This window comes from Danio rerio, chromosome 6 (assembly GCF_052040795.2).
Source record: "Danio rerio strain M-AB ecotype USA chromosome 6, GRCz13ab, whole genome shotgun sequence".
Classification (NCBI taxonomy): Eukaryota; Metazoa; Chordata; class Actinopteri; order Cypriniformes; family Danionidae; genus Danio; species Danio rerio.
In genome coordinates, this window is record NC_141026.1 from 19330377 (window position 1) to 19346513 (window position 16137).

The window sequence follows — 16137 nt, forward strand, 5'->3', positions numbered from 1 at the left end:
TTAAAGGTGGTAAATAATTGTTTTAAAATATTTAACCAAACTGTTTGGTTTATCTATATTTTACAAAATTGAGGCAATTTCTCATGAAACCCATCCTAAGTATGGCTATAAAATAACTTACTACCAATGTAATAGGGGTAACACAACGTGAAGCCTGATGATCGAAACTCTCGTTACTTAAATTTAGTTAACTCTGAACAAAAATACAATTAATGTAGGCCTTACCCCTTTTAATTAAAGACAACGTTTTTTTTTTTTTTTTTTTTTTTAGGTCTGAGAAATGTCTTCATTGCTGTTGTCATTTTTAAAGTAGCAGACTTCTTTTATCTCTCACAACATGTTCTTGCTATCTTGTTTCACTTTATCTGAACCTGCGTTCATGCACAGCATCACTCCGGGATCCGCCCAAAAAGCACCAGTACCTTTAAATGTGCATTGCGCCTCCCTTTATCGCGGTGAACATGAGCAGGGCTTTCTACTGAGAGCAGCTCTCACTGAACGCTGTTCGCTTGATGCAGAACCGGCACATACTCCTGAAGTGTTGATATGCATTTTTGAGATCTGTGCTCTTTCCCCGAAAGCTGCTGAACTCATTTCATCACAGGACATTGCCTTAATTACTAGTTCTTAAATGCACCTTTGGATTATTCTGTCAAGTGGTGAGAGGATTGATCATTTGCATTTTTAAACACCAATACATAGGCTATATATCTTTTTGGTCGATATACTTTGGTACTCGGGAACCTTAAACGATACAAATCTTCGGTTTTGCCATTTCAAAGCTGGTGAAATAGGTGTTCTACAGTAGGACGATGCTGCTAAGTTTGTATGCTCTGGTGGCATTTGTATGGGGACTAACCGGCGTTTCTGCGTCGTTCGTGCCATGTGAGCCGTGTGACCAGAAAGCAATGTCCATGTGTCCTCCGGTGCGGAACGGGTGTCAGGTGGTGAAAGAGCCCGGCTGCGGATGCTGCTTGACCTGCGCGCTCATCGAGGGACAGGCGTGTGGAGTCTACACGGGTACATGTGGACGAGGACTGCGATGCCTTCCTCGGATTGGGGAGGAAAAGCCGCTGCACGCTCTGCTTTACGGCAAAGGAGTTTGCATGAACGAGAAACTAAGTCCATACAAATCAATGCATATGCCAAAGGGTATGTTTTATTGACTTGTAGTATTTGTTTTATGGGACAAAAGTAAACGGACATAGTAGCTATCTATCTATCTATCTATCTATCTATCTATCTATCTATCTATCTATCTATCTATCTATCTATCTATCTATCTATCTATCTATCTATCTATCTATCTATCTATCTATCTATCTATCTATCTATCTATCTATCTATCTATCTATCATCATCTTTTATGCAGCCTTAAATGTTCTATGATGGCATCAATGGAACCATTGACATCCAAAGAACCATTCCATTTCACAAAATAAGATTTAGAATAAAAAAGGCAAAATCTATGTATCTATCGATCTTTTTTATCTATTCTGTCTGTCTGCTGAGTTATCTAGGTCAGGACATCCGTAGCAGAAAATCTTGTAGGATTTATTTCACATCGTCTGAATGAGTTTTTCCATTTGCTGAATACAGAATTGGTATTCAAATCAAATTCCTTCTTAGCAGCCCTCCACCTACACACCCTTGGATCTATCTCTCTATGATCTATTCTCTTGAACACACAGTGTTTCACGGGCATTAGCTTTCCCCTGCCTTTTTTCAGCTGTATAAAAAAATATGTGATTAACTCTGTCAGCACCCTTATGACTGTGCTTATGCGATCTCATCACATTTACTGAAAACAGCTGCTGCAGCTATTTCATTCTGAATTCATCTTGCAAGTCTGTAAAAAGGTAGCTCTAAATTGAAGGCTTAGCAATGTTCACATAGAAAAAGAGTTGGAAAAATGAGGCAGCATTCAAAAAATGCAAACCCAAATTATATGTGAAAATGCAATTCTGCATAATGATAGTATACTATAGATATTCCCCTAAGTACTAAAAGTAAAAAAAAACACTATAATGGAATGGAATTATGTTGGTAAAAATCTTACATTGCGATATTTTGTTTTGCTGCGATACATATTGCCATATGACAACAATTTTACTAGATGGCTTGAATAACTCCATTTGTGAAAAATCAGTCATTTAGATTGATTGAGTTGATTTTGTAAGGGTGTAAATCATGTAAAAAAAAAGATAAAATTGCAAGAATAATTACAAAAGAGCAAATAAAAAGGTAAATAAACAGTTCTTTAAGGTTTTCCTGGAGAGTTAAACAGTATTCATATACAGAAATTTCGTCATGTAAAATATAGTCGTCATTGTATTAATTAATCAGTAAATTATTCTACATTAAAGTTACACATGTTTTATGTTATTGTGCCTTAATGCTTGATGCTTTCTTGAAATGCCTTTAAAACACAAGCAAATAAAAAAGTTTCAGTCTGTTATGGTTATACATTGCAGTGACTCCATAAATCTCATGTATGCTCAATTGTTGATCGACTATAATCCCAATTTAACATTGCATATCTTGCAATGTGACTATTGGGGACACACACATTGTGATATAGATGCCGAAACGATATATCGTGCAGCCCTAATGTCTGGCATCCAAAACGGGATGCAGTGTCCGCAAATAATTAAATACTATTCAACAACATATTTGTGATGTGACATGGCTACCTTTAAAGATGGAGAAATTTGATTGAGTTCTGTATTTCTTGAGTCCTAGAATTGTTGCAATATAGATATGTCTAAACATTACATTTAGTAAAATATTCTCACATTGAGGGCACAAACTTATAAAACACTGCCACAATTTTATAAAATGTGGTTATAACTAAACTAAAATTAACTCCTTATTGAACAAAATATGCCAAATTTTGTGGTATAATTGATATTTGTGGCGACAAAACCTTTTTGTTTTAATGTATGCTTGTCATGTGTTGGACTTTCTTTAAACAGTTTGTATGAATACATTGCTTTGGTGCCACCTTAGCACTGTGGTGACCCCTGATAAATCAGTGACTAAGCCTAAGGATAATGAGTAGTGGTGCCACCTTTGTAGTGTACAATTGAGACAGTAAAAGGCATGTTTTACAGTATGTAACAGAAGACATTGAGAAGACAAAGCCAAAAGAGAAAGAATTAGCACACCTCCTCTCTCAGGGCCACATAGATCTCAGATTAGCATGCATTCCCAGAACAATACCCGCAGATTACCAGACTTGCAAGTGCACTGAATGCACTAACACCACTAAAATAAAACACAATATCCCTCAAATATAGCATCCGGTTAACCAATGCATGCCAGATGATAAAAAAACAGATTAAGAAAGACGTGGAAACACAATGTTGTCTGTGACGTTGTCACAAATGGCTTGGGAGATTTGCTTATCTGTTGTGACCTCTCCTGCTTAGCTTCTTCCAAAGAATACACAGAGGGGCGAGGAAAGGGTCAAGCCCATGAATCTGATTACTCACTGTACAGCTGGGCAGCGTAGTGACGTGTGTGTGAGAGAGAGAGGAAGAGGGTATAGACCAGGCAAATTGAAGTTGGCATCTGGCATCTCTACTTTCAATTAAAGACAGAGTGGGTGGTTGAGTTCAAACTGTTTAGAATTTAAGCTTGATTTTATTCTATGACGAGTGAAAGTGTAACTAAACAAACAAACAAACATACAAACAATTAACTTCTTGAGGGTACATTACGGCCACTGATATTTCAGTGCAATTTCCTTTTTTTTTTGGCCATACTTGATTGGTTTCTGCTAAGACAGTTAGTTGTATAATGTGATAATGAGAACTTGACCTTGATGAAGCAAACAGCTACAGACACAATCATGTTGATCTGTTGTTTCTGGATGGATTTCTGAGTACATTTACACCTCAACTATGTACTATACTCATTGTTCTACACAGAAACACAGCCATTCAGGCTGCTATTATTGGTTTGATTATCAAGTACTCTTGTGTTTCTATTAACTGAAGACATAATACACATGCATGACATCAATGATTTTTCAAATGTACGGTTTTTAGATTACACCTAGATGATTATGATGTAGTTTTCAAAAATTAATTTTCAGTGGTGAAGTAGTGGTGATTAATTTTCAGTGGTGAAAAGGCATACACCTGTCTATATAAGTTCCCAGGGTTAACAGTGCATGTCAAAGCACAAACCAAGCATGAAGACAAAGGAATTGTCTGTAGACCTCAAATACAGGATTGTATCGAGGCACAAGGCTGGGGAAGGTTACAGAAAAAATTCTGCCGCTCTGAAAGTTCCATTGAGCACAGTGGCCTCCATCATCTGTAAGTGGAAGATTTTTGGAACCACCAGGATTCTTCCTTGAGCTGGCCGGCCATCTAAGCTTAGTGATTGGGGGAGAAGGGCCTTAGTCAGAGAGGTGATCAATAACATCGTGCTCACTCTGTCTGACCTGCAGCGCTCTTCTGTGGAGAGAGGAGAACCTTACAGAAGGACAACCATCTGTGGAGCAATCCACCAATCTGGCCTGCATGCTAGAGTGGCCAGACGGAAGCCACTCCCTGCCTGGAATTTGCCAAAAGGCATCCAAAGGACTCTCGGACCATAAAAATCAAATATTTCTGGTCTGATGAGACTAATATTGAACTCTTTGGAGTGAATGTCAGGCGTTACATTTAGAGAAAAGCAGGTACCGCTCATCACCAGGCTGATACCATCTCTACAGTGAAGCATAGTGCTGGCAGCTTTTCAGCAGCAGAAACTGGAAGACAAGTCAAGATAGAGGGAAAGATGAATGCAGCAATGTATGGAGACATCCTATATGAAAACCTGCTTCAGAGTGCTCTTGATCTCAGACTAGGGCGATGGTTCGTCTTCCAGCCGTAAAATGACTCAAAGCACACAGCCAAAATATCAATGGAGTGGCTTCACAACAACTGTCCTTGAGTGTCCCGGCCTGAATGTTCTTGAGTGGCCCAGTCAGAGCCAGGCCTAACTCCTATGGAACATCTCTGGAGAGATCTGAAAATGGCTGTACACAATCACTTCCCATCCAACCCGATAGAGCTTGAGAGGTACTGCAAAGAGGAATGGGCAAAAATTCCCAAAGACAGGTGTGCCAAGCTTGTGGCATCATATTCAAAAAGTTGAGTTAACTTAAGGGTGTAATTGCTACCAATGATGCATCAACAAAGTATTGAGCAAAGGCTGTAAATACTTATGTACATGTGATTTTTTCAGGTTTTTTTATTTTATTTTACCGCCTTCACATAAAGTGTTACCGAAATTTTAAACTGTTGATCCATTAACTATTAATCTCTCTAGGCTTTTAGTGTACCATTACATTTTACCATTGTCCTCTTTTCAGATCAAGAGTCAGATGAAGATGGCATGGTTTCAGAGGTAACAGAGGATCTGCTTCCTCAGGCCAAGGTTCCATTATTCCAGCGAGATCATATTAACAGCAAGAAGGCTCAGGCCATGCGAAAGGATCGGAAGAGACAACAAGCTAAGCTCCGGACCAGGAGCCATGTTGACTACTCACTTTTTGGAATGGAAAAACATCAGTCTGACATTGTAGGTTTCTTTATAAGCATCAATCTGATATTAGAAAAAAAAAAAAAAACAATTGTAACATTTTCATTTTGTTTATATTCATTCCTGACACCTTTTCCAGAGTGTTCTGTTAATAGCATGTTTGCTAACTGTAGGGTCCATGCCGAAGAAAGCTAGATGGAATTGTACAGAGGATGAAGGACACTTCCAGAGTGATGGCTCTTTCTTTATACCTACCTAACTGTGACAAGAAAGGCTTCTTCAAGCGCAAACAGGTTAGTTCTGCACTTCAGCATGTTTATAGATGACAGCTACTGGCAAGCTTAGTTGTCGGAAAGTTTTCTTTCCTATAAACACTTGGCTCTTGGCTGAGGGCAGGGTCATGTTACTTTGCTTACTTTGCTTTGTCCATTTTTGGTTTATGTCACAGTGTAAGCCCTCTAGGGGGCGCAAGCGGGGCATCTGCTGGTGTGTAGACAAGCATGGAGTTCAAATGCCGGGCACTGACTTTAATGGAGGCAACATCCAGTGTAAAGAAGTTGAAAGCCACAGCAACAACAACGAATGAGACTACTTAAATTCGATCACGTAAAAGCATCATACACTCTCATCTACTTTATTATGTGATTTGCCAATCATTTCTAATCTTAATCTTAAAGAGTCTGACATTTGTTTGTGAAATGCTTTAGTATACTCTGAAAGAGGATATGCAGAAGACAAGCTTTAGTTACTAAATTCTTCCTCTTGTGTCAATGGGATCATGGACTTAGGGATAGCTCGCCCAAAACTCAAAATTCTCTCATCATTTACTCAACCTTTGTTTGTTCCAAATTTTTATTAATTTTTTCTTCTTTCGAATTTAAAAGAAGATATTCTGAAGAAAGTCAGAAACCTGTATCCGCTGACCACTGTAATATTTGTTTGTCCTACACTCACTATGGTGGTACCTTTTCAAAAGGTACAAATTTGTACCTGAAATGTCCATATTAATACCTCAAGGGTACATATTAGTAGCTAAAGAGTACAAAAGTGTACCTCCTAAAATTTTTAGTTGCTAATATTTACTTTTGAGGTACCAAAATGGATCCTTTAAGTACAAATGTGTATCTTTTGAAAAGTTACCACCCAAATGACAGCTTGTGTTCTATAGAAGTTAGGTTTTTAGCTTTATTCAATATATCGCCTTGTGTGTTCAACAGAAAAAGAAAAAGAAAAAAAAACATGTGAAGGTTTGGGACCACTTAAGAGGAAGTAAATATTGAGTAAATGATAATTTCTTGGGTGAACTATCCCTTACATATCTTATATATACACACTATATTTTAGAGACCTTGGAAACTTGTATTAGTTTTTATGAGATTAGGGATAGAGATTAGGGATGATTTGTCCAAAAATGAAAAGGATTTTATTAACTCACCCTCATATTGCTCTGTAACATTCTTTTTATTCTGTGTAACACAAAATAAGAGATTTTAAATGTTAAGTGTTTTGTTCATATAGTGAATGATGGTGGGGTCAAAAACAACACCGGAACCTATTTTATTTCATGCAGAGAAAGAAAAACATTATTCATTTTACAGTTGCAATCAGAATTATTAAACCCCCTGAATTATTACCCCCCCTGTTTATTTTTTCCACAACTTCTGTTTAACGGAGAAAAGATTTTTGCACATTTTTAAACACATTTTTAAACATAATCGTTTTAATAATACTTTTCTAATAACTGATTTATTTTATTTTTGCCATGGTGACACTAAATACTATTTGACTACATATTTTTGAAGACACTTTGTCACCTGGGAATTATAAGGTTCTACCTGCATTCTAAATGATTTTAAGAAATTGAGCTTCAAGGTTTTTGCATTTCATAGCAAATAGTATGTGGGTAAATTATTATTTTTTAAATAAAATGTCTTAAAATGTAAACTTATAAAAAATAATCCCATAATGTAAATAAGTTGCCATTTAATAAGAATTTGTCAATAACTCAATTTTGACAAAAATGTCAGATAGAACCTTATAATTCTAAGGTGATGACTTCTATGCAGCTTATAGTGACATTTAAAGGCTTAACTAGGTTAATTAGGTTAACTAGGCAAGATGGGTAATTAGGCAAGTTATTCTATGGTTTGTTCTGTAGACTGTCAAAAAATTGCTTAAAAGGGGGTAATACTATTAACCCTAAAATGTTTTATTTAAAATGTTTAATTGCTTTTATTCTAGCCAAAATAAAGCAAATAAGACTTTCTCCAGAGGAAAAAATATTCAGACATATTGTGAAAATGTCCTTGCTCTTTTAAACATAATTTGGGAAATATTTTTAAAAAAAAAATTAAAAAGGGGGTTTAATAACTCTGATTGCAACTGTAGCTCCTCAGAAAAAAGAAATGGATAAAATCAGGTTGAGTGAACAGAATTTTCATTGGTTGAACTGTCCCTTTAATATGACAGAGCATTTGTCCATGACACAGCACTTACTTACTAAAGAGTACAGTGCACGCACACACTTTAGTTTTGTACAAACCTTTCCAAAGATTATAAGAAATTAGCTTATTGTCTTTTTTCTCATGTTATTGTGCCACCTTAAATTAAACTTTATTTTCCAACAACCACTGGTTGTGCACTACAAAAGAAAAAATATATATACCTGAAAGAAAAATAAGCAGAAATTCACCATAAGCTATGACTGTTTATGTGAATGACTACAGAATATGAAAGAATGAGCAATGCTGACAAGCCAGGCTGTCAGTAATTTTTGTAATTGTTTTGAAGGTTTAACAGATCAGGGTCCTTGGGTTCTTATGGAAATGTCAGTGCCTTTTTCTACTCAAATATTTGAATAGTGATTTACATCACAGGCATCAAAGGGGCCACAAAGGCAAAACACAAACACTCCAAATGCTGACCTTCAGCTTGCAGGACTGTAGATTCAAAACAGCAAATTCAATGTTCTCAAAAAGCAGGCAAATTGAGATTATTTACATCATGAAAATGACTAGTAATAGGGCACCAAAGGTACTATTAGGGTTTGGCTCACAGAGTAGAATTTAGTGCAATCAGTGTTCCTCTTTTTATAGTAACAAAAATGCTCTTCATGCTTATGTGATTATTTGGATTGCTTGTGTGTTGGATCAGAGGATGACGGCAGAATTGTTTTCTGTTTGTAGAACTGTAGAAAATCCTCTGTCATAAGCATTAACATGACATCTAAACCAGATTGACTTTATTTTAGCTATAATCCTCAAAGTTTATGAACAATGGATTCTGAATGATACCGCTCCATGTTGGGGATTTAGGCTCACTGTAATGAGACAACAAAAAAAGCAAAGCAGACCAGTGTGGCAAACCCTTCCAACTTATTAATTGTGTTTTTTTTCTTGTTTTTTTATTTAAAATCGGTTGACTGTCTCCATTTTTTTTTCAGTTTAAGGCTTTATTTAAGCACATTTAAGCTGAGCCCAAATCAAGTAACACGGGTGGTCAAATTCTTAGTTTGACATCTACATATCTGTGTGCAATATTTATTCACCATGTAATTTAAATAATCTTATTCTTGTCTCTTTTGAAAAGACAAAACATTTATTTAATAAATATATAAACATAAAGCTATTCAGTTGCAGGGATTTCTTGTTTCCAGAATCTTACATATTGTAAGAAAGTCTGTTTCGTTTTGTGTCTGTGTGATGTGCTTTATCAAATACAGTTTGAGATGAACACACTATGGTGAGTAATGTCAAATATTTAACTTGTGCATAAATTAAGTATACAGTTGAAGTCAGAATTATTATCCACCCCACCACACACCCCCCCCCCCCCCCCCCCGTTTATTTTTTCCCTCAATTTCTGTTGAGAGAGTATTTCAACACATTTCTAAACATAGTAGTTTTAATAACTCATTTCTAATAACTGACTTGTTTTATCTTTGCCATGATGACAGTAAATAATATTTTACTAGATATTTTTCAAGACACTTCTATACAGCTTAAAGTGACATTTAAAGGCTTAACTAGGTTAACTAGGCAGGTTAGCGTAATTAGGCAAGTTACTGTATAATGATGGTTTGTTCTGTTGACTATCAAAAAAAAAAAAAGCTTAAAGGGGCTAATAATTTTGACCTTAAAATGTTTCTAAAATAATTAAAAGCTGCTTTTATTCTAGCTAAAATAACACAAACAAGACTTTCTCCAGAAGAAAAAAAAAACATTATCAGCTCTTATCATTATCATGCTCTGTTAAACAAAATTTGGGAAATATTTAAAAAAGAAAAAAAATCAAAGGAGGGCTAATAATTCTGACTTCAACTGTATATACATTTTTGGTAAAGCTGTGCAAAATATTTTTTATTAATTATTCACATATTTTATGTATTCCAGTTTTAGTTATTGTGCTTTCTGACTTCACTTCATAAAAACAGAAAAATCATTTAGTTTCTCAATGCATATAACATCTTGAAATAACTTCTTTATTTTTGTACATGAAAAACACAGGGTCCAAAATAGCAAGCGACAATGGCATCTAACAGAAAGATTAAACTGTTTATTCAGTTTGCACAAACCACAATGTGTAGTTGAAATAGTTAACAGTTAGGAGCAAATCTGTTTAACACTTCTGCAGCAGGTTTTATGCAGAATTATGCATTCTCTTCCTTAGTGTCACCACCAGGTGGAAGTAGTTACTTGCAATTGTAACAGAACCTCAAATGAATTATTACAAACGGTGTAGCCCATTTGAAGGAAGGCACTAGCTTACTAGTTTATTAGCAGAACACTGTCCTATCCAAAACAAACCCTTTCCTTACCATGTTCTGTGCAGTGTGAAAAGTGCACCCTACTTTCTGTATTGAAACAAATAGCACCAGCAACTTCGTGAAAGAAGAATAACAGTGTACATCATGTTTAGCACAAGATACCTACTACTGTAAGTATGTGAAAGTGTTAAAAACACATCTCTTGTTAATTTTCTATAGGACAAGTAGTATTAGTAGTATCAGCCTGCTAACATCAGTCCTCTGGTCATATTTAATCTCTTAGCTTAGATTTAATGGGTAGGATCAGTTCAGATAGAGCAGTACATGAACTGTAACAATACTGTTTTGTGTAAAGTTTCTCAAACCTACAAGCGCAGACATGTCTACACACACTTAAGATATAATTGTAGCTTGTTTAGAGAGTTTAAAACACTGACTCCTCTAGGGGCTTAAAGGGCAAGAGGGTAAGGGATGGGAAGGTTCGGGACACTTCTAGTTTGGAGGGTCGACAGATGGATCCATCTCTTGACCGTCAAGATACTGGTTGCAGTTTGGATCACCTCTTATCAGTGGAGAGGTGGGCATGGGACGTCCTGTGTGTGGATTTACACACCAGCATTCGCCACGATAGCCATTCACTGACATCTTACACTGAAACACACATGAGAGTCAGTCAACACAAGGTTCATTCATTCATTTTCTTGTCGGCTTTTTAATCCGGGGTCGCCACAGCGGAATGAACCACCAACTTATCCAGCAAGTTTTTACGCAGCGGATGCCCTTCCAGCCGCAACCCATCAATTATTATTCAACCCAATTATTATTCAACCTTTGGACTTTGGGGGAAACCGGCATCATGCAAACTCCACACAGAAACGCCAACTGAGCCGAGGTTCGAACCAGCGACCCAGCGACCTTCTTGCTGTGAGGCGACAGCACTACCTACTGCGCCACTGCCGGTAGGTTAATTTACAAAAGACATATAAATATCTCAGATTTGATTACAATGCCTTTTATTCATGTTTTGAAGGTGAACACATTTCCTATGGGTTTGGAAAAAACATGAAGGTGAGTAAATAATGATAGAATTGTTCAGAAGTGACAGAAGTGATTTTTATTTGTATATGTATATAAATGTAGCTTATATGAATACAATTTTAATCAGTTTTCAGAAGGTAAAGGATCCTGCCATGAATTTTAAAGTTGGTAAACAAATCATGAGTAGTTTATTAATAGCAGGCCATGGTTTAAAAGGCTGCTTGCTTGCACATTAACAATAATGAAAATGAATAAATAACACAAATCTACTTAAAATAGGTTTAGATTTATTGGTTTATATTCAGATATGGCAAACGTTTACAAATGTGACAAAATGTTTTGATCTGCAGAGTATTGAATTAAATACCTGTTTCAGGTTGTACTGCCCCCTCTTGTCACAGTTGGGTATGTGCAGGGAATAAAGGTCTTCCAGGGGAGTCCTGTTATCTTTGAAAGTTATTTTTGAGATCCTTTCCAGCACCTGGTCAAGCTCCTGCTGGCACTGGCTCTGAAATATGGACAATAAATGTGTTGGATTTTATGTTTTTTCACAATTATGACCTGAAGTGTTTGGTAAGAAGTTATGACATCTGGGCCAAATATTTACAAACTTTTCATTTTTAAATACAAATTTTAACCCAGTTGTTCGCTTGTCCATAATTGAATCCATTAAATCAACTCTGAATTTTGTAGTGTGTACATATTCAACAACATTATTTATGAGGATCTTTCTTACTACAACTAAATATTAAGAGTATTATTAGACTGTTTAGCAGAATGAGTATTCCTATAAGTTATTTATAGTCAGTAGAATATTCATGAAGGTGCCATTAAAATAAATTATTATTTGATATCAAGCCAGATGGTCCACTGATACTTTAAAAAAGAGGGTGACTTTAGCTATACTCTAAAATGACAAAATTTGCCTTCCCAAATGACAGTTTTTCTCTTTAATGCAAATATAAGTAAAATCAGAATCAAAATCATACCTTACTAAAATTAGTAAAAAAGCTACAATTAATAATGCTTACTAATACCGTCATAAGCAGGGATAAAATCTAATTCGTATTCATGACGTGTCATGTCATGTCATGATTATAAAGCTTTCATGACAGTCTTAAGAAAACCCCTTTAAGTAAAGTGTTACCAAACAATTTTACTGGTTTCATTGTTTACATCACCTACCTGTTTAGCATGTGGTGCTTTAGGGTCCTCTACTTTGTGGTACTTCATCTTAGACTTCAGCTGTTGGCGGTGCTGAAGAACTGCACTCTCTTTCCATGGACTGTCTTTGGTGGGCTTCCTTATTGGAGGAACCTCAGTCAGACCAATATCCAAAGGGTCCTGCACCTCACCTAATAATAAATAACAAACATTTTTCAATTTGTCAAAAAAAGTTTACTCAATTAAAGTATAAATGTAAGACTAGTTTTTGCTCTCACTTTTCATGAGCTGAACTCAAAGATCTAAAACGTTTTTTATACTGTATAAGACCTATTTTTTTCAAAATTGTCCGTAGTGTATGAGTGTGTGTAAATGAGTGTTTGTGGATGTTTCCCAGAGATGGGTTGCAGTTGGAAGGGCATCCTCTGCGTAAAAAACGTGCTGTCAACCCCAGATTAATAAAGGGACTAAGCCGACAAGAAAATTAATAAATGAATGATTATTGCACAGGTGTGCCTTAGGGTGGTCACAATAAAAGGCCACTGTGTTTTCTCACACAGTACAATGCCACAGATGTTGCCAGTTACAACTGGCATGCTGACTGCAGGAATGTCCACAAGAGTTGTTGTCTGTGAATTTAAAGTTCATTTTTCTGCTATTGACCTTTTTCTAAAATGCGGAAATGCACCTGTTTTGCGATTGTTTTAGAACTTCCGATTCAGTCACCTATATGGGAGTAATGACTAGGAATAATAAATGGCAGGATACTGTCAAACTTGCTCTACAAACAAATGTTTGCATCACTATACAGATCAAGTAGAATAATATAATAAGAAAATATCAGTTTGCAACATTAAGCAGCGTAACGAGCAGTTTTTAACGTCTAAAAATGAATGGAAGTGAATGAGACCGGAAGTCTCGAGCCAAAAAGATTCAAAAGGCTGCGCCCGCTCGTCGCCAAAGAATAAGGTGAATAAGACATCTTCAAAGGTATTTCAGAGAATTTAGCAGTAAATCCATCTGGTGTCACAACCACAGACCAAATGCATCTTCACCTTCAAGATTGTCTGAGACCAGCACCCAGACAGCTGCTGCAACAACTGGTTTGCTGAATCATTGAAACTGAATTTAGTTGGCAAACGCATACATTCAATGGCATCTGGCACTTTGGAAAGTTGGTCTCTTTACCAAAAAAAAAAAAAAAAAAAACATAGCTCCTGGGATCTATTTTGCTTTCTCTAGAAATGTATGTAGGTGTACGTAATCAGAATGAGCCTGGGTTGGCAGTTTTCTTATATCAATGTTGTGAATCTAGCAGCTCATGGTGGCAGTGGGGTTGTGATATGGGCAGGCATATGTCATTCATACACAAACATCACCTTGCAGCAGGATCATGCATGGTTCATTGTTGCATGTATCTGTACACAATTCATGGAAGCTGAAAAAATCTCAGTTCTTGCATGGCTAGCAAAGTCACCGGACATGTCACCCAATGAGAATGTTTGGGATGCTCTGGATCACCATATACAGCAGCCTGCCAATATTCAGCAACTTTGCAGAGTCATTGAAAAGGAGTGGACCAACATTCCACAGGCCACAATCAATTACCTGATTAAATCTAAAACTGACAGTTTTTTATTTTATTTTAAAAGCTCCATTAGTTATTTGCATACTACAGAAAAGTTGCCATGTTCATAGATTTATTTCCAGATATCAAAATATCAATGTTTCTAAACTCAGAAGAGTAAAAAAATAAATATCTGATATTTTTAATGCTTTAAATGACTAAATTAGGAAGAAATTTTATGTTTACATGAATGTTATCAAAAACATTAATGACCTTTACAGAATGAAACATTAGATAGAAGATATTATGATTTTAATATACACTATGTTCTAGAGTTTTGGGACAACGGTCTTTACATGCACATGAACTTTGTTGCCACACATTGACTTGCCAATCTTAGTCTGTAGGGTTTAATATAGGAGTTGGCCACCCTTTGAAAGTACAGTGTAACACAGGGTTGCCCAAACTTTTTCGTATGAAGGGCCAAAAACAAAAATCATTGAGATCTGTGGGCCAAAGGTAAATATACCAATATTACATTAAAATTGCCATGGGTAATTTTTCTAAATAAATAGAAACATTACTTTAAAATGTATTGTCTAATGCAGTATAACTGTTGAAATAATAACTGATTGCAATAAAAACATAAACAATCACATTTATAACACAGTGGAGTTCAATGGTGAATACACTAGCCAAGCAGAATCTGCCTTTGACTTGATTTCCTTACCAAATTCTCTGCATTGTTGGGTGACAGTTCAGTGTGTACAATTCAACAAAATCTGATTCATTTACACCATTTGATTGAAACATTTAGTTTCAGTTTAACAATAAAACAAACAAACAAGGGGTTACATTAAACTTGAACTGATGATCTTAAAACCATCAAGGGCATTTTCCCTCTCTTCTCAGATGGGATGGCTGGGCCAAATTAAAAGCTACCATGGACCCTATAACAGTTTCGACATTTCCACAAGTTGTGTTTATGGGAATTCTTGACCCATCTTCTGGAAGTGCATTTCTGAGGCACTGATGTTGAACAAGGTCTGGTTGGCAGTCTGCACTCTAATTCATTCCAAAAGTGTTTTGTACGGTTGAGGTCAGGACTCAAGTCAGGCCAGTCAAGTTCCTTCATTCACACATGTGTGATTTTTTTCAAATTCAAGTTCATTAGTGGTCTGCTTTAAAATACTGCACCCAACACTTTACATTGCACTTGGTGATGTAAGGTTCAGCTGCTTGGCCATGGAAACCCATTCGAGAAAAGCTTTTATGTGCTGTTATTGAGCTAACCTGAAGGCCACACAATGTTTAGAAGGTTGTAGCTACTCATTTTCTGCAGAAAGGTGCCAACACTGTGCACCTCAGCATGTGCTGACCCCACTGTGATTTTTCATTGCCACTTCACACATCACTTCATGGCTGAGCTGCTAATATTCAATTGAGTTTTAACTGACCAAATAACATCTTGATTTTATCTTGGATATTCGATGTTCAACATGATTCACGGTAAATTTTTCTTGCTCATTGTGATAACAAATTTTTAGCTTGATAAAAAAACTTTTCTCTGTGTGGATAAAACATGACACACACACAAGGTGAAATGACACATGTATGCAATTTCTTGGTCTTGTCAGCTCTAAAATATAATTTATTGTAAGTTTATTTTTTTATTGTAAATACTATTATTGTGTATTAAAAAAAATTCACAAAAAAACTGTAAAGTCAAATAACATTTAGAAATACATGTACAAAGGTAAAACCTGACATTGAAAGACATGAAAAAAATACATTTAGAAATTGACTGATTAATCTGCATTCTCTGTCTGTTTTACGATGACAGGATGTCATGTGTGTCATTCAAAAAAGTAAGTCGTCTTAAATTTTTCTTTTGCAGTAAAGCAAAACTGATGTTGACAGGTTATGTAACAATGAGTACATGGCTAAGAAGTCTTTTTTTTAACTTTCATAGAAGTAATAGTTTTGCACAATAATTCCATCTCCTTCAGAAACTCAGAGATTTGTATTTGGATAGCAGCTAAATCAGCACACTACCTTGTTGTTT

General features: G+C 36.0%; 2 protein-coding genes across 3 annotated transcripts in view; one reads left to right on the top strand and one right to left on the bottom strand.

Moving 5' to 3' along the window:
• Window positions 1-454: 454 nt before the first annotated feature.
• igfbp5a (insulin-like growth factor binding protein 5a) lies at window positions 455-9165 on the top strand. Of its 2 annotated transcripts, XR_015492907.1 has the most exons (5): window positions 455-1152; window positions 5369-5577; window positions 5712-5831; window positions 5987-6514; window positions 6651-9165. XR_015492907.1 is itself a non-coding variant. In NM_001098754.1 (4 exon segments), coding segments are annotated over 4 exon segments (807 nt in total). In that variant the 5' UTR covers window positions 517-812; the 3' UTR covers window positions 6125-7107.
• An 837-nt stretch (window positions 9166-10002) lies between these two features.
• Window positions 10003-16137, bottom strand: part of igfbp2a (insulin-like growth factor binding protein 2a) — a 34955-nt gene continuing 28820 nt past the window's right edge. The window contains 3 exon segments of the mRNA NM_131458.2: window positions 10003-10954; window positions 11709-11849; window positions 12527-12696. Of these exon segments, the coding sequence (NP_571533.1) occupies window positions 10796-10954; window positions 11709-11849; window positions 12527-12696 (470 nt within the window). The 3' untranslated portion in view covers window positions 10003-10795.